Here is a 22,077-nt window from a genome sequence, read left to right as displayed (position 1 = left end):
TTAAACTGAACACTTCAGTAAATAGAAAACATTGTAGAAACAGCTCAGTTTAAAAATTTAACCAGATATATAGTTAGTCAACTTTACATTTACGTAGTCAAATGATAATCTATTGGGCGGGAAAGTCGCGGACCTGGCAACCCGCGCTAGCCTAGCTTAGCTTTTCTGTCTCGCGCTAATTGTGCACAGCTGAGCAGTAGCAGGCGGTGACGCAGCAACGCGAAAAGAGGCTTGAGTAAAATTCACCTGCCAGGGAAAAAAGATTTTACAGTACAGTATGCATATTTCTGTATACATTTTCTCGCTTTGTGCTTCCGTGAAACCAAACGATAGTTGGCAATTGGGTTTTGTCGAGTAATATTAACTGTCATAGTTTCGTCAAGGTCAAATTGTTTTGCCTCTCAAGGTAGTTGGGCTAGTTTAAGCTAAATGGCCGTTAATTAGGCCTATATGTGTCCGTTCCTTTTTTTAAATCGACTTTTTTTTTTATTCCCCATTTATGGTGACTATTGCTGATTTGGAGGTTTTTGTTAAAAAAAAACAAAAAAAAACGCCGTTGTGTTGAAACGCCTACTTTTTGCGAACAACGATTTTTTTTTTTTTTTTTTTTTTTTTTTTTTAATTCTAGTTCATTCTAGATAGCTTACAGGAGGTCAAACCCCACAAAATAAGTCGGCGCTGAAGCTACACAAATGCACTTACTTAAAAAAAGTCTCAGAATTTAGATCGACGATTTTCCTTGAGAAAATTGTAATTAAGTCCAGTCCAATTGTTTGAGGTCAGCCATTTTATCACGCATTCCAGTACCGTAAATGTCCTTGAGGTAGATTTTTGCCTTGTAACAACAATCGCCTTGTAATTCACATGTATGTAATTTTGTCTTTGTTTCAGGTGAATCGAAATGGATTCTTTTGACGAACAGGTGAGCTTGCCGTTCTCAACCTGCTGCAAGCTTTTTGATAATCAAGCCCCACTTCATGCTCCCGTTAACACTTGTTTTTACTGAATTTGTTTGCAGGGATTTGGGAGCAGCCCCTCTCGGGATCAAAGTATGTTAACTTGGCATTAAGCTGTTGCATTGCAAGTTGTTATTCATCACCCCTCATCTGCCAACGTATGCTTTGAAGGAGAAGTCAACCCCAAAATTTACAATATGTTCTCTGCAGCCACTTTAGTCTAAACAAAGTATTTCGATTATTATTGCGTTTGTGGAATATATTAGTTATGAGCATTAATATGAGCAGCAAAATCCACCCTTTTTATTTTTATTTTTTATTTTTTTTAAGCTATCTCAGGGGGTGCCATTTTGTCAACTGAAAATGGCATCACAGGTGCCCAAGTAACGAGTTACAACTTAAAAGCATTTACGGCTCCGGTGAGCTGTGATTGGTTGGCTAGTGGGGGCTCTTACAAAATAGGGTCAAGAAAATTTTTAGTTATACTTTCTTTTAAATTAATGTTAAAGTCAGGTTTTAATGGATTTATGCAAACAAGATGACTTCTGGAATGTAGATGTAAATTTAAGCCAACAGTACAGCAAGTCCCAAAGATACGAACATATTGGGTTTTAAGGCTCTTTGTCACCTAAATTGTTCATAAGCATATTACATAGCTACAATTTCCATTAGAGGTAATTAAATACTGCCCTTTGGCACCAAAGAAAAGGAAGACACAGGTGTCTTAAAATACTTTGCTACTTTTTACTTCGCCAAATACAGGAAGTCAACCGGAATTTGAATTCAGCTCCACAAAAAAAGCACCTTGTCCCAGGCAACATAATACTCAGAGATGAATTCTTCCCAATCTGTGAAAAATTAGTTCTATTAAGAATTAAATTCCAACTTTAGCTCTTTGTGTGTACTCAATGCATGCACTGCAACACACTGCCTCTAAGAGGCCAACGCACTCACAGCAGGAACAGTTGGTATTTGTTTTTTATTGCCATTATTTTAGTATATCCTTATTTTACTTTACTTTATTTTGTTGTCCTTTCAAGTTATATTTAACATTGTTTTCAAGGAATTTAACTTTGCTCATAATTCAAGAATACAAAGTTTAGTTTTTTTGTCACACCCAACACACTTTTCCACATATGGCACGCAATAAGATAACCAAGGTCCCAAATTGGCCCAGTAAATCCCAAGACTTGTTGAATTAAAGTAGAACAGCAAAATAAATATGAGAAAGTTGAGGGAAATGCTTATTCAGGTATTGAATGTGTGCAAAGATCCAGTGCAGCAAAGGTATGGATGCAGCAAAATGAAAGTGCAAGAGGCTTGAATTTGATGTGATCTTTAAATGGTCATTTTGAACTTGACAAAGAATAGAGTTCATGAATCAAGTGTTTATGTGCAGGGATAAATGGGCATAACGCTCTGATATTTTTGAGTAGTTTTGAAGTCTGTGTTATTCATCATGATTTCAATTTCAATCAGAGTAATCCTGATTATTTCCACAATCGTCCAGACCTAGTCGATGTGCATGTTCATCTTCATCAAGTATACATTTAGGGGCACACTACAGTGTAAATTAACTTGCAAAGTAAATATTCATCCCAGTGCCCACTCATTCTCACAATATTACTGATAAATGTGCTGAAGTTTGGCGCAGAAGTGTATTTCAGTGACCAAAAAATATTCAATAGTAGTACCGGAATTATTTTAACAAAAATCTGCCAACTTAGTGGTTGTAGGCTACTGGTGGGAGTAGTTGAATTTTTAGTTGCGCTGTCTCAAATTTAAGGGTCAAAATGCTCCTATTTGAGGAGAGTCAAGGCTAGTCAGTGAGGATGGATTTGATGAAGTGTCAAACTCAAGATGACACGAAGAATAATCCAGACCAAGAAATAACTGATGAGGAAAAATACAATGATGTAAAGAATGACCATGCTAAGGTTAAGAGAGGCGAGTACGGTGGCTAGCGTGAATCTACGACGCAACTGCTTTGCACCCACAAAAAGTATGAGGATACACTCAGATCATTTTTATATCTGGTAGTTTTTCTCTTCTTCATGCACAGTCATAACATGAACTTCTGATTGTAAATTCCAGGCAGATGTGATGAATGTATCTTATTATCTTTAGTGAAACAACCATTCATACTTTTTTTGTGCAAGTATTCAAATAATTTTGAACAAAAAGTTAACGATTTAACACGATTATCACAACACTTTAAGTCAGGCTTGATCTCTGCTGAGGAATGTGTTGTAAACATGCGGTCTGTTTGTTAGCAGCTAGCAAGCTAAGAGATTGAAGACATAGATATATACAGAAAGATGAGTACCATACATCCGGACACAAACGATTTAATGAATGACAATTTACACCATGAAAGTAGTTATCGACGTACTGTTTCAACCAAAAACAACATACCCTTGAGCTTGCACTTTGCCCTCCAACCAACTCAATTTTTTTTTTTTTCTTTTTTTGTAGCTAGTGGCTCCAAACGGCTGCTTCCAATGAATCACAGTAATGTCGTGTTCCACTCGGGACGTTTTTTGTGACACTTGACATATTTCCCACCTTTTAACGAAAACGATCGCTGAAAATCAAGCTCTCTACATTTATTTGTTATGGGGGGACTTGTCCTACGGCATCTAGAGCGGTAGCTAAGCAGTGACGTCAGCTAGAAGGGTCTATTCTGGTTAATATTACGTTAGTGGAATATGTGCTAAGCAGCAAAATCCAGCCGTTTTTATCCATCATAGGGAGCGGTCATTTTGAAATTTGCTGTCGAGTGAAAACAATATTACCCAGGTCTCAGCTAACAACCAATCACAGCTCAGCTTCAGAAAACAGGTGAGCTGTGATTGGTCGTTGCCTGAGCCCTGAGCACCATTGTCATCTTCAATTGACAGCAAGTGGCAAAATGGCTGTCCCCTGGAATAGATAAAAACGTCTGGATTTTGCTTCATAACTTATATCCCACAAATGTAATAATCAGAATGGCATGTTTCGATTGAGGTCACGTGTAACATATTGTCAAATGTTTAAGGTTGACTTCCACTTTAAATCAGAAAAAGTGATGCAATTAGCATTGGAGATGGATTCAGCTGGCAGGGGGCACAATGGAATGTGACACATTCTTCAGCTCCTCCGCTCGTTTTTTTTTTTTTTTTTTTTTAAACCTTGTTTGGAATGATAACATGAAAAGCGGGTGAGAAAAATACATCTGTCAACATGTATGAAGACATTTATCTTGGAATTGTCAAGTGCAGTTTTGGGATAATTTCCTTTGTACACCATTAAAATAAGCATGGTCATTTTTGACCCAGAAACACAACAGGTTACTATTTCGGACTAAAAATATTCAAAGGTTTCAAAGCAAATGTCCTTGGTAACTTTGACCTGAAGTATTCTCTAATAAACAGTATGCCTACTGTCATCTGATTATGTATTATACTAACAACTGAGAAATTGTTTTTTAGGACTTGTTTTAGAGTGTATGAGATCAGATCAATGATTCACACAACATACCGGTAGTTCAAAGTAATTGGTAACGTTCACTTAGAAACTTAATTTTTTTTTTTTTTTAAAATCAAACAAGTAGCAATATGCACAAATAATCTTTTTTATGGTGACTCTTGGTGGAATGATAATTTCTATCTGGGAGCACTTCTTTTCTTTTTTTTAGCATGAAATTAACACAAACATGAAGGTTAATGCCAGTGTGAACAATTGTACATCGTCTTAGTTCAGCTTAGCAATTGGCATGGCTTCTCTGTCTTTACTGCAGTCATCCCTTTGTGTGCATGATACAGAAGTGTAGCTTATTCGTCACGTGTTGAACTATCTAGCCAGCCTAAGCTTGTTGCTATCCAGCTCGCTGTCATGGCATAAGTAGCACTTACTGCACCAAGGTAACATAAGCAAGTTAGATCACATCAACGTGCATGCATCCAGCCCACTGTCTCTGCAGTTGAATTTTCAGAAAAATGTATGAATTTGTAATTCTCAGATTTGCTATTCAGTAGGGGTGTGAATTGCCTAGTACCTGACGATTCGATTCGTATCACGATTCACAGGTCACGATTCGATTCGATACCGATTAATCCCGATACGAATTTATAAGTCGATTGTTGCGATTTTTTTCATTCAAATTTAGAAAATACTAATCAGTAAGCTTGTAGAGTGTAAGATTTATATGAAAATGTATTATTTATTTATCTGAAATTTCAGTCTTATAGAGGTTGTAATCTGTTTCATGTTTGAACAGCATTAAAATAAAATATTAAGGCTTAATGTTCCGTTCATATAACATCCTTCCATGCTCAAGGTGTGAATCCTAAAAAAAAAAAAATCGATTCTGCCGATTATTGAATCGATTCGAGAATCGCGCGATGTAGTATCGCGATATATCGCCGAATCGATTTTTTTTAACACCCCTACTATTCAGTGTGTTGAAAATGTGACACAAAATGCCATTTTGACTTGCAAACTGTGTTGCCAAAACTGCTTATTTTGAGCCTTGCTTTGACTTTATTTGCTTCATAGGTCGTGGCAGAAGAGGGAGAGGAGGAGGATTTAAGAGCTCATTCTCGTCAGGTGCTGTTGCAATGCTTTGTAATTACACTCTACTGATGAGAAATCTTAGTACACTTAAAGATGGTGTGTGTCCCACCTAAGTTAGTTCTACATGTTCTGTGGTGTTGAACATTTAAACTGTTATTTATTTCGTGAGATGTGAATTATATATCCTGAACAAGAAAAAAAAACGTGTCTATTTATAAACCAACCAAATGTTAACATAATCATGCATATATTTGTCTATCGATCATCTCAAAAACACAAGCAGAGTAAAGATTAGGTTTCGAGGCCAAAGTATAATGTACTTTTGTGTTATAGGGACTGATGAGAACAGAAATGGGAATGTTTCTGCTACATCAACAATTTGTTTGGTTTGTTTGATGGACTGTTTTGTGTGTGTGTTTTTTCCCTTTAGAAATGGACAGCTGGAATGATCAAGGAGGAGAAAGAGGATCTTTCAGAGGTAGAGGCAGAGGTGAGGTGTTTTAAAATAGGGAAAGTTTGTCTATCTAAAATAGATTGCATATCTTGAGACTGATGTGTGTGATGTGTGTTCAAGTAGGTCGAGGCTTTGGAGGAAACAATCAGAACCGATTCAATGGTGCTCATAATTTATCATACTCTATACTTTCATACACAATGTGCTCCTCATTTTAATTGAAGAATACTTTATTTTACAGAGGCAAATGACTCAGCCCAGGAAAATGGTAGGTTGGTTTAACTTTGAAATTTCAAAAAAGGTTAATGATAATTTTTAAAAACTAAAATCCTTTTTGTTTTTGTTTTTTTGTTTTTTTATAATACAGCTTTTCTTGGGCTATTTGTGTAGGTTAAAGCATGTACTCAATAGAGGTACTGATCAGAAAATGAGTATATCGAGGTAAAGTCCCATTTATTTCAATAATTAGTTTAAAAAAAATATCAATCTTGCATGTTACATTAATTAATCTCACCCCAAAGTGAAATATTTCGAGCCATTGGTTAAATTTTGATGATTATAACAGATTTTTAAAAGAAAGAAAGAAAGAAACTAGTGTTTCCCAATATTAGACATCGTGCGGACATGGATCATGTGATTTTTTTTTTTTGTATTTTTTTTTTTTGTATTTTTTTTTTTTTTTAATAAGATGGAGTTAATTCGTCATTTACATTTAGCACAGTAGTTGTGGTAGTTTAACACTTATTGAAGCAGCATCTTTTTTCTTTTTTAGCTTTTTATTTATTTATTTATTTTTTTACAACAATAGAGCATTTTGTACAATAATCCTTAAAAGAAAACAATATACATACATATATATGAAAATAAAACACAATAATTAGGTCATAAACGGTGTCATCTATATATTTAGCATTCCTACGCAGCAATAGTCACGTGTACAGTCACTACAATCAACGAGTAGCACATCCACAAGCACCCCTCCCAGCATGTATTGCTAGTTGGACCTCAATATTAAATGTTCCACCTGGCTCCATCTTTCTAAAAATGTGCATTTGAATTCTTAATAAGTAGGTTATCTTTTCCATGTGATAGATTTCTCTCAATTTTTGAATCCAAAAATTAAAGGAGGTTCAGTTTGCAACCAAGAGCTTGTAATACATTTCAGAGCTGCTGTGAAAAGAATGTTTAAAAGATATGTTGCAGCCTGTCCCTACACCCCTGGTGGAGTGGTACCAAGTACAGCCACCATTAAGTCCTTCGTTATTGTGACTTGGAAAAATCTGGTTTATAGCCCTGTACACTTCATCCCAGAAACACTTTAGTTTGGAGCAAGACCAGAAAATGTGTGTGTGATTAGGCACCTGAGTGCCACAGTTCCTCCAACACAGACTTGGGACATTAGCGGTCATCTTAGCAACAATGTCTGGGGTCCTGAAGTATCGACAACATATCTTCCATTTAAATTCTCTCCACGTGTTAGAGTTAGTGGTCTGGTGCGCCAACATACATACCTCTCCACTTTTCATTAGATATAATCCGACCCGCCTCCACCTCCCATCTTTGTTTTGCAGAAATGGGCCGATCATAACCCAATAATACAAATTGAAGCAGCATCTTGATAAAAACAAGTTTCATGTACCGTATTTTCCGCGCTATAAGGCGCACTGCATTATAAGGCGCACATTCAATGAATGACATATTTTAAAACCTTTTCCATATATAAGGCACTACAGTAGAGGCTGGGGTTACGTTATGCATCCATTAGATGGTGCTGCGCTAAAGGGAATGTCAACAAAAGAGTCAGGTCAGTCAAACTTTATTAATAGATTACAAACCAGCTTTCTGACAACTCCGTTCACTCCCAAAATGAATAAACAGCTGTTTTATTATTTTCTCTGAGGTAAAGTATTAGTATTAGCTAGCGATCCAAGATGGCGGGATCTTCTGCGCATGCGTGTCACCGATAGCGTCTTAACAGTGAGACCTGTTGCGGCTCAACATTGATCCATATATAAGGCGCACTGGATTATAAGGCGCTTGGTCATCTTTTGAAAAAATTCAAGGCTTTTAGGTGCGCCTTATAGTGCGGAAAATACGGTACTTTCAAACAAGTTCTCCCCTCACAAATGATCTCTTGACAAGACACCGTCATTTTAATGTGTGGAAGCGACGTTGTTACGGCGCATTTCTCAAGACAAAGCATGTGCATACCGGACAGCCTGGCCATTCCAATTGAGCTGTTTATGACGGTCATTCGGATTTAAAAAGAAAATATCACCCCTGTGATCCCGAATGAAATTTATTCGGATTCAGCCATTTCATTCTGACTGAGGTGTTTATATGGCACATTTTCATTCCATTTGGCCATTCCGATTCATTCTAATGGGAATACAATACATGAATCCATGTAAACCCTGCAAATGTTGAGCTTTGTCACAATATTCTGATTTTGTGGAACATTGAATTTTTTGAATCTGCCATAATCATCAAAATTGAAAGTGAATGGCTTTAAATATTTCACATTATGTATTGTGAACTTGTATAACAAAAGTTTCAGTTTTTGAAGTAAATTATTGAAATAATTGGAATTTTCATCTATTCTAATTTTATGACACCTGACCTCTCTGTATGCCTGTTTACTGGAAAACAGTGGGGTGTATTGTTGGGGAAGGAATTTTGGCATGGCCCCAAATAACTATCGCCTTTCCAGTTTACCATGTCTTATTAAAATAGTAAACACCTAAAACTAGAGATTTAATATAAATGTACTGGCAACAGCTTTTGGACAATCTTGTAATCCTAAAGAAAGAGAAACTGATTTCAGTAACTAAGCCTATTAAAGTTTGTATGTGAATCTCCACGTTCCCTTACAGACGTGACCCACCTGCCATTGTATGCCTTTTTAACTCCTTGTCCTTCACTTTTTCCACGTTGTGTACAGACTTCAGGGGAGAAAGACGAGGCAGGGGAGGCCACAGTGAAGGTATTTGGTGAAGTAAAATTTAATTACAAAGGTGGATTCATCTTCTCTGTTTTTTTTTTAAATTCAAGGTCGTGGTAGAAGTGGCTTTGGAGGAGGTACCGGACAATACTCTTATATTGAAAAAAAATAAATAAAAATTGGGAGCGGGTGGAGGAATTATTTTCACACAAAATGTCTCAAATCTTTGCAGGATATCGTGGAAGAAATGAGGAAGTCCTCACCCAAGGTTGTAAAGTTTTTAGACACAATTCTTTAATCATGCCACAGATGTGATATTTGATTCCCCCCCCCCAATCAATAGATATTAAGGATACTAAGGAATCTGAGACAGAAAATCCAGATGGTAGTGTCCGTAAGTTAACGGGTTATGTTTAAAATTTATCAGTAGTGTGATAGAGCTTGTAATTATTAATGTCTGTACTTTTAACCTACAGGGCCAAAAGTCACCTATGTTCCTCCAGCCCTGCCTGAAGATGAGAAGTCTGTGTTTGCACACTATCAGCAAGGCATTAACTTTGATAAATACGATGAAATCACAGTGGATGTGAGTGGAAACAACCCACCACCTGCCATAATGGTAAGGGTTTTTTTTGTTTTGTTTTTTGTTCCAATGCTTGGCAGCCAATCATAATCCTTTGTATAAGTTGTAACCATTTGACCATATATATAACCACGTTTCCTTGCAGACATTTGATGAGGCAGCCTTGTGTGAGTCCCTGCGAAAAAATGTCAGCAAATCCGGTTATTCAAAGCCCACCCCAGTTCAGAAGCATGCCATTCCAATAGTCTCTGCCGGTCGAGATCTCATGGCCTGTGCCCAGACCGGATCTGGAAAAACTGTAAGAAAATTAGCAGTTGTAGCCTTTGTAGTCCTCTTCGATACAATGTGGTATGAGCCATCGTTGTGCTTGTGGTCCCCAAGGCTGCATTCCTACTTCCGATTCTGCAGCAGCTAATGGCGGATGGTGTGGCTGCCAGCAGCTTTAGTGAGCAACAGGAGCCTGAGGCAATCATTGTCGCCCCAACCAGGGAGCTCATCAACCAGATTTTCCTGGAGGCCAGGAAGTTTTCCTATGGGTATTATGTTTCATTCTCAACCTGTGCAATGCTTTGCTTGAACTTGGTTGTCTTGTTCTGTGGTTTCACCAAGCAGAAAAGTTAACTTTTTTTGGGCAGATTTCTACCCTTCAATGAGGGCAGTTTCACCCACCTTTGGAGCAGCTGAGTGGTTGGGAGTCATTGCATTAGAATACTAGCTCAGTGGTGTAGGTGCAATACAGCAGCTGATAGATAATGATGGATTCATGTGGGAATAGGAACAAACAAAAGTCCCTTCTTTCAACTAAGTTGGTATTTTTATTGTATTGTGTAAAATGTCAAAATCCTTTGCCTTATTCAATCCATTGGTAAGATTAACTTCCACAAATGTCACACTTTTGGCCACATCAGAATGTATCATACCAGTATGTTCCTTTCTTGTCAAAGCTGAAATGAATTGAACTGCACTGTACTGCTTGATGGAAAATTGACTTGATCTCTCTTGTTGCAGAACCTGTGTGCGTCCAGTGGTTGTGTATGGTGGAGTGAACACTGGATTTCAGCTTAGAGAAATCTCTAAGGGCTGCAACGTAATGTGTGGAACGCCAGGCAGATTGTTGGATGTAATTGGACGTGGAAAGGTAAGATGAAGAAATGAACTGAATGAATTTCTGCTTTCTAAGATGAAAATGGGGTTTGACCTCAGATGAATTTTGGCAGTCCTACTTGAGACTGGAACCAAATTATATTCCTTGGTTAAAAACCCACATTCTAAATGTGCTTGCTCATTTCGTTAAGAATAACAGTGTTGCCAACTGTTACGGATTGTCTCCCATTTAAACACCACAATGCACCTTTAACATTCATAGCTTGTGCTAAAATGCAACAAGTAGTTGGTAGCAATTGTAAACACATTTTATGAACGTACCCATTGAACATTCTGCCAACTTCAAATTTTTGGTAATTATTACATATAAATTCTGTTTGGTCCAAAATTAGCTTACGTATTTATTTATCTTAATATTTTCAAATGTTTAAACATTTTCTTGTTTTGAACAAAAAATGTTTTGAATAATCATGATTTAAATTATTACCAAAATAATCGTGATTATTTTTTTCTATAATCGAGCAGCCCTATCTCAGGATTATCACGTGGCTGTCCAAAATGCCCGATACAGTACTTAATGCAAAAATATTAATAAGTGCTGAAATTTTTGCCAGGGAAGATTTGAAATTAACCATTTCCCAGAATAGCTGGTTAGTTTTTCATAAGTCTTGTGCTCCTTTAATTTATTTAGCTTAGCTTTTATTTTGTCAAACTAAATCTCATGTGTCCTGTTTTTACATTTTTGGGTCCATAATTTGTTTTGAATATTTAGCATTTCATATTATTCCTATCTTCTTTTTTATTCTTTTAGTATGTTCTTTTTAGTTTTACCTCTGTCTTATTGTGGGTGGTGGTGGGTTGGGGATTTGTTTTTAAACTATGTAAAGAACATTGAGTTGCATTTTTTTGTATAAAAAGTGATATAAAAGATTGATTGACCTATATGCGGGAGAAAAAATGTACGTTGATTTCACTTTTTTGCATAAAGTGTAGGGATGCACAATATCGGTGGCCGATGATTATCGGCAATTATCGACCAATTTGGCGTCAAACAGAAAAAACAGGTCATAGAGAAATCTGCCGATAATTATTGTCAATTTGATTTCATACAGATAAACCAGGTCAAAAAGAAATCCAGCAATAATTATAGACATGCCATGTTCCATCCGTTGTGGTTGTGGGTCATATCAATAAAATTCAGATTCATGGTGCTTTACATTAGGGGTGGGAACCTCTGGGTACCTCACGATACAATACGCGATACGAGGCTCACGATAACAATTATCTCGCGATATGACGATACTGCGATTATCAAAATATTGGTCAGGAAATAGTCCGCGATAATCACGATAAATCTACTCAAGACATAAGCTGATGTTTTTTCAATGACAAAATAGTTTATTTTTATACCATCACTGAAAAAAAAACTGTTAAAACTGGTGTCTTCACTGGGGTGGGGGGTTCTCGCGGGGGGCCGGGTTCGCGGGGAGGGTGGCGGCCGTCGGGGGGGGGCGGCTTGTTTGGGGGGGGGGGGTGGAGGTATGGGTGGGTGGGGGGTTGGGTGCTGGGGGTCGGGGTGTGTTCGGGGGTTTGGGGGTCGGGGGTGGTGGGGCCTGGGTCGTGGTGGATGGCGGGTTTGGGTGGGGTGCGGGGGGGTCGTGGGGGGATGGGGGCTGGGGACCGGTGGGGCGCTGTGGGGGCCCGCTGGGCCTCGTTCTGCGGCCTTGGGCTCGGGGGTGTGGGCCGGGGCTGGGGCGGGGGTGTTCCGGGTGTCTGGGTCGGCTCGCCGACCGGTGTCCGCTCGGGTGGCTTGGGGGTGGCCTTGGTGCTGCCGCGGCCTGGGGATTCCGGGGGGGTTGCTCGCTTTGCTGGACCGCGGTTGACGGCTTCTTTCTTTGGTGGTGGTCCTTATGCATGCCAGATCCGTCGCACCAGCATCTACTGAAACTCAACAGAAGTACCCTCTCCCTCCCACAGCCCCTTGAATCAGTTGGTGCTGGTGTCTGTGGTTCTCACTTTGCTTTATCTATCCTTCCCTCCTTCCTCTCTTTAGTTTTTCCTCTGGTCACTTGAGATCTTAATTTATTAGAAGTATGAGGTTTCTGGGGTTGGCATAAGACTCTGGTTTTGTAACCACGCAGGAGGGGTCTTGTTGGTGCTGGACTTCACTTTGATGGATTGGATGTACTGGCTTCTATGGATCTCACTCTGCCTTATCGATCCTTCCCTCCTTCCTCTCTTTAGTTTTTCCTCTGGGCTCTTGAGATCTCGCTAAATTTGCTGGAATTTAGAGGCTACCGGAGTTGGCGTAAGACTTTGATTTTGTAATCATGGGGAAGGCAGGAAGTGTTTGGTCGGTGCTGGATTTCACTTTGATTTACCTTTCTTTTCTCTTTATTTCTTTTTTTTTCTGACCTTTTCTCTGGTCTCCTGACCATTTAAACCTCACGACTCTGGCAAGATTCTGAAGTACCTGGTTAAGGCGAAGGGTAATGGGATATTTATAAGGTTTTAGGTGAATGAATGAGTATAAATTTATACGTATTTGCGCGCACGCAAACGCACGCACGCAAACGCACGCACGCAAACGCACGCACACATACACAAAAAAAAACACAAAAAAAAAAAAAAAAACTGGTGTCTTCAGAGTGAGTAATTTAGTGCATTTTTTTTTTTTTTAAACAAATACAAATGTCTTCTCAACAGAGAACTTTCTGTGAACAAATGTCTTAAACACTACTGTCATACAACATGCCAGTCAGTTACATAGTCAATTGTTTCATTTTATAAATTTTGAATTCAATTTAAATGAAATTTTAGATATTAAATCAATATTAACATTGCTCAGAAATTGTGTGCTTCAAAAAGTAGAAAGATAGGTTTTAAAACTAACATTGACGATATAATACACATTTTTCATAGAAACTTATGCAAAACTGGGTCACTTGCTGGACAGATAAATGTCTTACACAAGTAAAAGTAAGCTCATGCTTTTCTTTAAAATAAAAGAAAAAGAGCAGCACGTATGATTCGAGATCCCAATCACTGATGGAATGTGTGGAAATTAGGGGTGGGAATCGATATGTATCGATACACAAGTTGCGATTCGATTGAAAAACGATTATCTTTCAGAACAGAACGGTTCGATTAAGTTTGGGAACGATACAATTTTCGATTCGATACGATTAATTTCAATATTCAAAACTGATAGACATTTGTTGCTTGTAAACATTAATCTTAAAACACCACAATTTTTTACAGTATCTACAAATGTGTAAAAAAAAAAAGAACAACAATGTCTTCTATATTTTTATATATTGAATCAATCATTTAAATGGACCGGAACAAAGGGCTGGGCGATATGACTGAAAAATTGTTATTGACAGTTATAATTGTTTTTGTTTTTGTTTTTGTTTTTTTAATTCAAAATCAGGATCAGGAAAACAAAAGGCTGATAATTCAATTTGAAATATAAATATTTAACCTTTAAAAACACACCAACACAATTAAACAGAATATGTCCACATTGTGAAGTATTTCAGAAACATAAATTTAAGACATGAAATAAACCTCTACCGTCCAGCCAAAGAAATATGAAGCCACCTTATGGAACAATAAATCTATCAAACACATTTTAACAACTTAATATATCCAAAAATATTTCCAAAAGTGCCCTTCCCTTTTTTATCAACAATTTTTGTTTTTAAAAATTTTTGTTTTTCTTTGCCATCACATTCATTTTTGGTTAATGTATGACATCTTTTTTGTTTTTTTAATCTGAGACACGATGATGACCACGGAATCACCACTGTTTATATTTGGGGGTTTTTGGGCTGTCGTTAATTTTGAGCTTGATGACGTAATCGCGGGCACGTCTCAGTTCTCCTATCTGCTGCTCATGCTAGTTGTAGACATTGACAGGGAGCCACGCTTTTAGCTTAGCTGGTGTGTTGGCTGTGGGACATACCTGTGTCGTTTGAATCCATGCATTGGATCGTCACGGGAGTTATTCTTTTTGGCTCGCGCGCAGTACCAACGCCGGCCCGGGACATACAAGTGCACCGAGAGGACTCGATAGCCATGGGAAATACCGAGATGTACGGCACCGGCTTCTGCTAACTGTCTCCACTGTTGCATGTTGTCACTCGTTGGGCTCCCCCCAAGGTGCGTAACATCTTTGCATTATGTTTACAACATCCGGGGAATGAAGCGTCTCTGAGCGCTACTTTGCTAGCTCTCTGTAAACACAGAAGTAGCTTGAATAGTGACGCTACTGAAACGTAAACAAAACAAGTAGAGCACGGTGCAGAACTCTTGCTATTGTTATGAAAACCATAAAGCCTCACTCGCAACCGATTCACAGCAACGCGATATCCGGTCCACAGCTTTACAAGCAATGTATCTAAGGTTTCCCGGCGGATTTTGTATCGGTTGACAAGTCTGCTACCGATACGGCCGTTTAGCTCCCCTTGACGACCGATGGTTCGGTCGAATCGTTTTTTTGTCCCACCCCTAGTGGAAATGGTAAAAAAAATAAAATAGATGTCCAGCCATTGTTGACTCGCTGGTAAGACCTACTCGTTGTGACGACTCAAGTGCATTAGTTTAGCCCTGATTTCCTCTTACAAAGTTGAAATTCTTTTTCTCAGTGAAATGACCGGTTATTTTACCTGGCTGTCTTCAGTTGTGGTCTGGCTATTTGTATGTGTTCATTTCTTCCTTCGTTTTGTTAGCGAGCGTCCGCTCTCGTGTGTTAGTTTGCTATTACTTATTTCTTGTTGCACGAGTGTAGTTTGGAAGTTCGGGAGAGTGGCCCGACATTCGGGAGCTTGAGCTGAGCTCCATTTCATTTTGTAACTATCACAGCGTTGTGTGTTTTTCGCGTCGTATTGCCCCCGCTTAAACTCACCGAGCAAGACATCTACCTCGTGCCCCTGACGCCTATCGAAATTACGTAGCGAAAACCATCATTCACAACTACGCTATACGGTTGGAAATCGATTGCAAATACACACAGAGATACTCTGCGTAATCAACTTTGCCCTTGGGGAATTAAATTATCAGAGAGAGAGAGAGAGAGAGAGAATTAGCTCTTACCTTTAGCAAGTCTAGTCCTGGATGATGCCGCTCTAAGTGGCTGTCATATTCGTCATGTTTCCTATGTAACTATTGTGAGACAGTTCTTGCATACACACACAAGTCCTTCTCTTCTCTCTTCCATTTGATAAAATCCGAAATTTATCCATTCCACACTATCAATATATCCACATCTTTGACTTGTATGCAGCCGTCGTTTTGTTTACTTGGGTCTTCTTCGGCTGAAGTCTGCTGCATATTTCCCCGCCACTCTTATGAGGCGCTCCCTCTAGCGGCCCGCCAAGTAATTGTGCAATAAGGAACAATGGAGCCGTTACAGCGACTGTATCGATACTTGGCATAGGCATATCGATAACCCACCGTGAGAGAAAATATCGCGATGTATCACCGTATCGAGATATTGTCACACCCCTACTTTACATACATTGAAACATTGTGCAAAGTTTATACATTTCAATGTATTTGTTAGACTTATAGTAGGACTCGAAAGTATATTTGTATTCAAGTTAATTTTGCAAACAATTATCAGCTTATTGGTTATCGACATCGGCACTTCTAAATGCTTGGTTTATCGGTATCGGTTGAAAACAGCATTATCGTGTATCCCTCCCTAATAAAGTGAATGAACATTGAAAATCTTAAATTTCACACACTGCATTTAAAATTGCAAAAAAAAATCAGGGATCACACTGCTCAAGCAGGTTGAAAATATTTGGTAGATAATTGCGATTTACTGTTTGGCAACATGCCGTGGCGTTCTTCTGCTGGTTACTTTAATGCATTACTGCTCACTCCACTCCACGGCAGTGAAATGCTAAGCAGACTCAGATATTAGCCAACAGCTACTTGAGGCTAACCACAATCGCTGGTAGTCTGAATAGATTCATTTCAGCGGCGAGGACCAAGGGTAGTGGCACACAGTGAAGTTGCATCGCCATATTATGTCCAATAATACGCAGACAGCAACCGCGTGCTAATTCATTTGTCATGGAATAAATGCAAAGCATCACATAGGGAATATAAAATTGCGATTAAGTTAATTCAATTTTAAGGGAAAATACTGTTTTGGGATTTTTGGTTTTTCTTTAAAATTATTTTGGGTGGACTTTATGTACTAGTAGTATCGGTAAACTGGTGGTAACTCAAGTTAAGTATTGGTCTGAAAAACAATTGGCATCAAATAGGGGTGTGCCAAAAAATCAATTCATAAAAGAATCAAGATTCTCATTTATTAATCGAATCGAATCAATATTAATATCCAAAAATCGATTTACTTTAAATTAGAAATGAAGAAGGGGAAAAGGCAGATGTAGCCCACATGCTGTTTTTGTGGAAAAAGGCACTTACAATACAAAATTAATAAATGTTTAAACAAAAAAACAAAAAAGACACTTTGTCTATTTGTCATTTTGTCTTACAAAGCAGACTGGAGTAGATCATGACAATGTTGTCCATATCTGTAAATTGAAGCAGAAATCATTTGTCAATCAAATAATTTTGAATCGAAAATCGTTTGAATCGAGAATCGAAAATCGATTCTGAATCGAATCGTAGACCCAAAAATCGTAATCGAATCGTGAGACAGTCAAAGATTCCCAGCCCTAGTATCAAACATCCCTACTTAATACTACTAATACTTGTTGGAATACCATGGCTCTTTGAAATGTACTGGTGATAGTGTTATAATTTTAATCATTGGTTTTGGCCTTGAAAATGTCTTAATGAAAAAATTGCTGGGAACAGAAATGCTTGGGCTCCTGCCTTTTAATTTAAAATGTACAGTAACCTACACTGATGCAATATTAGTCATCATTACAGTGAAATTTGTATGAAAAACACTTGTAAGCTATACACAAACCAATAAAATGATAAAAGCAGTAAATAGAGAAATAAATGAGTATACCTTGTGTATTCTTACATTGGTTGTATCATTAATCTTGCACCTTCAGCCCATATAGAACTGTGAAGCATGTACATGCAAGCAAACATACTGTACTTCTTAACACGCATCACACATGGGTTTCAGATCGGGCTGACCAAGCTGCGGTATCTGGTTCTGGATGAAGCTGACAGGATGTTAGACATGGGCTTTGAGCCTGACATGCGCCGCCTGGTTGGTTCACCTGGGATGCCAGCCAAAGAAAACCGCCACACTCTGATGTTTAGCGCCACCTTCCCTGAAGACATCCAGAGGTGTGTCTCATGATAACAGTATCTATATCTTGAAACTCATCTTTCCAACGTTTTGGAGAGAACTAGTCTCTTGAGACCTTGTCAAATGACCAAACTCGGGAGTAGGGATGGGTACCGAAGATGGTACCATTGTGGTAAGTATCGATTGGGATTGGTAATTCCGAGCATCGATTCACGTAAAATAAAACGGTGCCATGTTTCGATACTGAAGCACGTCGTTTTAAGTTGTGATTGTGCGGGAGTATGTGAGTTGACTATTTTCCATGGTGCACTTGAACGCAACGTTATATGCAAATTACGCACCCGTCCCCCACTCGCGGGAGCCTAGCCGGTCTGGAGCCACGTGATCGGTCGGCGGAAGCGACTGGCCCCAGTGGCAGCTCAGCTGAGAGACCGACCGCCCAACCCGCGGGTGTCACCGCTTCTTCCTCGGTCCACAACGCAGCATTCACTCAACCGGGTCCAGGCCGGGCCGGTGCCGGTGGAGGGATGCCAACATTTCTGGGTTTGGGAACGAGAGAGACTTTTGTGCCGCCCGCCAAGCCAAACAAATATACAGTTTATAAAGGAGGAAGAAAGCCGCCGGTGCGGCGGAAGCTGGAAAATGTCAGCTTCCCCAGAATCAGCACATGGCTGGGAGCGACCCCACCGAATAGAATCATGACAGAAGGTAAACGGCTTCACCATCGTTAAGGTATATAAACATTGTAATTTGGATGTACAGTAGGCTACTACTCTTGACTATATTTACAATCGCGAAAGCTTGTGGCCAAAATGTAACGAGCATTACAGTCCACGTCGAGTGCAGTCAAATGATTAATTTGAACACAATTATTCTCTTTGTTCACATCATGTCCCCTTCCAACTATTATTTTTTTTACTATATTGAGTCCAAAGTGGGTTGGAACTTCAAACTCATTCAACTCGGCGTGTGGCAGCCTTTGTTCTGAAAAAATAACAAATAACAAAATAATAAATAAATAAAATTAATAACAAAAAACGAAAACATCAATTATTAATTTATATATTTACTGCTATACATTAATTTTTTTACTATTGCTCTCTGGCTCATTTGTTTTACATATTTATTTGTCAAAGTATATATATATTTAAAAGTAATTGTTAAATTGATTAGAAAAAAATACTGTTACATAAAGATGAACATTTATTACATCCAAATAAATAAAATTGAAAAAAAGAAAAGAAAAAGAAAACAAGAGCATAAATGTATCGAAAATTGGTACCGTTGAGTACTGGTATCGATTCCCAGGTACCGAGTAACAGTATCGGTTCAAATGTGAAAAGTACCCATCCCTACTCAGGAGACATGTGTGCCGTGGTTGGCCATTTCCTTAGCCTTGGGCAACTGTGATGTAATTTCCGGCTGACAGCAAGTAGCGAAATGGCCGCCAGAGATGGATAAAAAGTGTTGGATTTTGCTGCTTAATTCATATCAAGTGTCAATACATGATCAGTCAGAATACCATGTTTAGGAAAATGCAGTGCTCAATCCTATTTATGACAATTTTTTTTAACAGAAAAAAAAATATGGCAAGCTTTGTCAAGATGTGAGTTTGATAAAAAAAAAATATATATATATATATATCCCTTACAAAGATTTAATCATAACTGTATGTGATGTTAACTCGCTTTGTTTTATTTTGTTGATTAAAGGTTGGCTGGTGACTTCCTCAAGGGGGACTATTTGTTTCTGGCTGTTGGCATAGTAGGTGGGGCTTGTAGTGATGTCGAGCAGACTTTTGTCCAAGTCACCAAGTTTTCAAAGAGGGAGCAGCTTCTTGACCTTCTTAAGACCACTGGTAAATAAAAATAAATAAATAAAAAAAAAGTCCAAATTCTCTGCTCTGTAAATGTTGATGGTAATGACCGCTGGCATTTGCAGGAAAGGAGCGTACAATGGTGTTTGTGGAGACAAAGAGACAAGCAGATTTTATTGCTACTTTCCTGTGCCAAGAGAAACTTCCCACAACTAGTATTCACGGGCAAGCATTGCTTCCTTCGATATCACATCTGCTCACCTCTGATGTAACTTGTAACAAATTGTGAATGCGTGTCAAATCACAGGGATCGCGAGCAGCGTGAACGCGAGCAAGCCTTGGCCGACTTCAAGACTGGCAAATGTCCCATCCTTGTTGCGACGTCTGTTGCTGCTCGCGGCCTGGACATTCCAGATGTGCAGCATGTGGTGAACTTTGACCTTCCCAACAACATCGACGAATATGTCCACCGCATCGGCAGAACCGGCCGTTGTGGTAACATTGGCAGGGCGGTGTCTTTCTACGATCCAGACGGCGACAGTCAGCTGGCTCCGTCCTTGGTCACAATCCTGTCCAAGGTTAGGAACATCACTTAACAAAATGGGCTCCATTTTATTCTATTTCAATTATAGGCACAACTTCAAGGTCGTAGGGTGAAATGCTAGAAGGTTACTTTGAAGTGTTTATTGGTTCAAGCTTTGTTGTTGTTGTTGTTGTTGTTGTTGTTGTTGACAGGCCCAACAAGAAGTGCCATCATGGCTGGAGGAGTCTGCATTCAGTGGAGGCGCCACCAGCTTTAACCAGGCCAAGAGCTTTACCTCGGACTCCAGGAAGGTAGTCCCATTTTTTGGGGGGGCTTCTTCATTCCTTTTTTTTTTTTTTCTTCTTCGTGCACAATCCCCATCCCAAATTTAAGCGTCTTCATCCTTTCTCTAAAACTTCCTTCAGTTTCAACAGGCAGGGGGTGAGAGGACCCAGCCATCTCCTCAGGTTGCCGTTGATGAGGACGATTGGGAATAGAGCCCCACCCAAAGCACTGGCTTTTTGTGTGTGTGTGTGAACAGTTCATTATTGCTCCGTGTTTTTATCGCCACGGAAGATTGTTTAAAAGTGCATGTTGGTGTTAACCTGAGAAACGTTTGGGTTTGGAAATGAGTGTTTGCATCTGCAGCATGTACCAAAAAAAAATGGCATTTTATTTTCTTTTTTTTATGAGTGTTGTTCACCATTTAAAATGGAACTATGGCGGTATGTGGGGGGAAGAGGAGAGTGTCATTTAAGATCGGTTTTGTTTGTTGTCTATTTGGATAACCAATAAATATTTGTTCAATGCAAAGACGTTTGAATTTGACATTACTGTTAAGTTGCATTACACTTGCAAGAACATTATGGAACTAAACCACAACATGACTTTAGTTGTTGTGCAAAAAGTCATTTGACATTTTAATAAGTTTACTGAACAAAACAAAACCCTGTGAAGCATTTTGCCTTCTTTCTGAATGTAAAGCATTTGTGTTAAGTATGCTGGTGTGTATTGTGGACAAAGTGTGTGAGAGAGAGAGAGCTGGAAATTAAATTCTTTGAGACCTCTAATGTATGGAAGCACAAAAGTCGTCGAAATTCAAGAAATAAAAAGGCCTTTTTGAAATAACTAACCGACAGAAATTATATAGTACGGCCATTAAATTTTAAAATTAGGCGTTACTATTATGGAAAGTGTTCATACTGTTCTTTACTATGTAACAAATATTTTATTTTGATTAAATATTTCAAAATGATTATTTTAACGTCATACGTATTAAAAATGACGTTTAATTTGTTTTTCAAAGTTTTATAAGATGAAACTTTTTTTTTTTTTTTTTTTTTAAACAAAGTCTTTTTATTTCACAATGTCCTTTCCCACAATGGTCTTCTATTACATAATGGCGTTTTACAGCCGAATGATTTGGTCTGTCAATCGAAGTCAGTGGGTGGGACCACCTGTTTGAGCCTAGATCGCCGTGACGCCTACGCTGTAGCCTGACGCAGAAGTTTAACAAGGCCTTATTTGCTACTTCTTGGAGTACTTCTGAAAGTGACTTATCTCCCGCATCCATGCTTTAGCAAGCCTGTGACCGCCGCGGCTAATCATGGCGCTAAACTCTCCGCGCGACACAGCCTTCGGAGCGGGGTTGTTTTCCATGTTTTTTTTTGTTTTTTTTTTCTTTATTCGTTTAACTTCAAGTGTATAATACACAATAACATAGCACATTGTTAAACATTATATAGACGAACAGTCAAGTTTAAAAATTCAAAAACAACAAAATATAAACAAAGAGAGAGAAAGGGGCGGCGAGGGGATATCAGCAAGGTGAAATTCTTCTACCAAAATATATAATTTCACAGCAATTTTTTTCTTCATATATTTCAAGGATGAA

The 22,077-nt window shown here is 38.6% G+C and overlaps 1 protein-coding gene across 2 annotated transcripts; it reads left to right on the top strand.

Annotated features, from left to right (window-relative positions):
• The first annotated feature begins 116 nt into the window (after positions 1–116).
• Positions 117–20,996, top strand: ddx4 (DEAD (Asp-Glu-Ala-Asp) box polypeptide 4). Of its 2 annotated transcripts, none has more exons than XM_077514453.1 (21): positions 117–275; positions 892–922; positions 1,019–1,049; positions 5,493–5,543; positions 5,941–6,000; positions 6,088–6,126; positions 6,206–6,232; positions 8,906–8,947; positions 9,016–9,042; positions 9,138–9,173; positions 9,249–9,299; positions 9,382–9,524; positions 9,634–9,786; positions 9,870–10,024; positions 10,497–10,626; positions 17,716–17,882; positions 19,557–19,702; positions 19,786–19,885; positions 19,968–20,238; positions 20,396–20,494; positions 20,609–20,996. In XM_077514453.1, exons 2-21 carry the CDS (start codon positions 902–904, stop codon positions 20,678–20,680), a joined length of 1,821 nt encoding a protein of 606 aa, XP_077370579.1. In that variant the 5' UTR covers positions 117–275; positions 892–901; the 3' UTR covers positions 20,681–20,996. The 2 variants fall into 2 exon arrangements, with proteins under 2 accessions (XP_077370579.1, XP_077370578.1); XM_077514452.1 differs by having other exon boundaries at positions 118–275; positions 6,085–6,126.
• Positions 20,997–22,077: the final 1,081 nt, after the last annotated feature.

Source organism: Festucalex cinctus, chromosome 2, assembly GCF_051991245.1.
Source record: "Festucalex cinctus isolate MCC-2025b chromosome 2, RoL_Fcin_1.0, whole genome shotgun sequence".
NCBI lineage: Eukaryota > Metazoa > Chordata > Actinopteri > Syngnathiformes > Syngnathidae > Festucalex > Festucalex cinctus.
The sequence above is the reverse complement of the archived record's forward strand: the minus strand, read 5'-3'. Positions and strand labels throughout refer to the sequence as shown.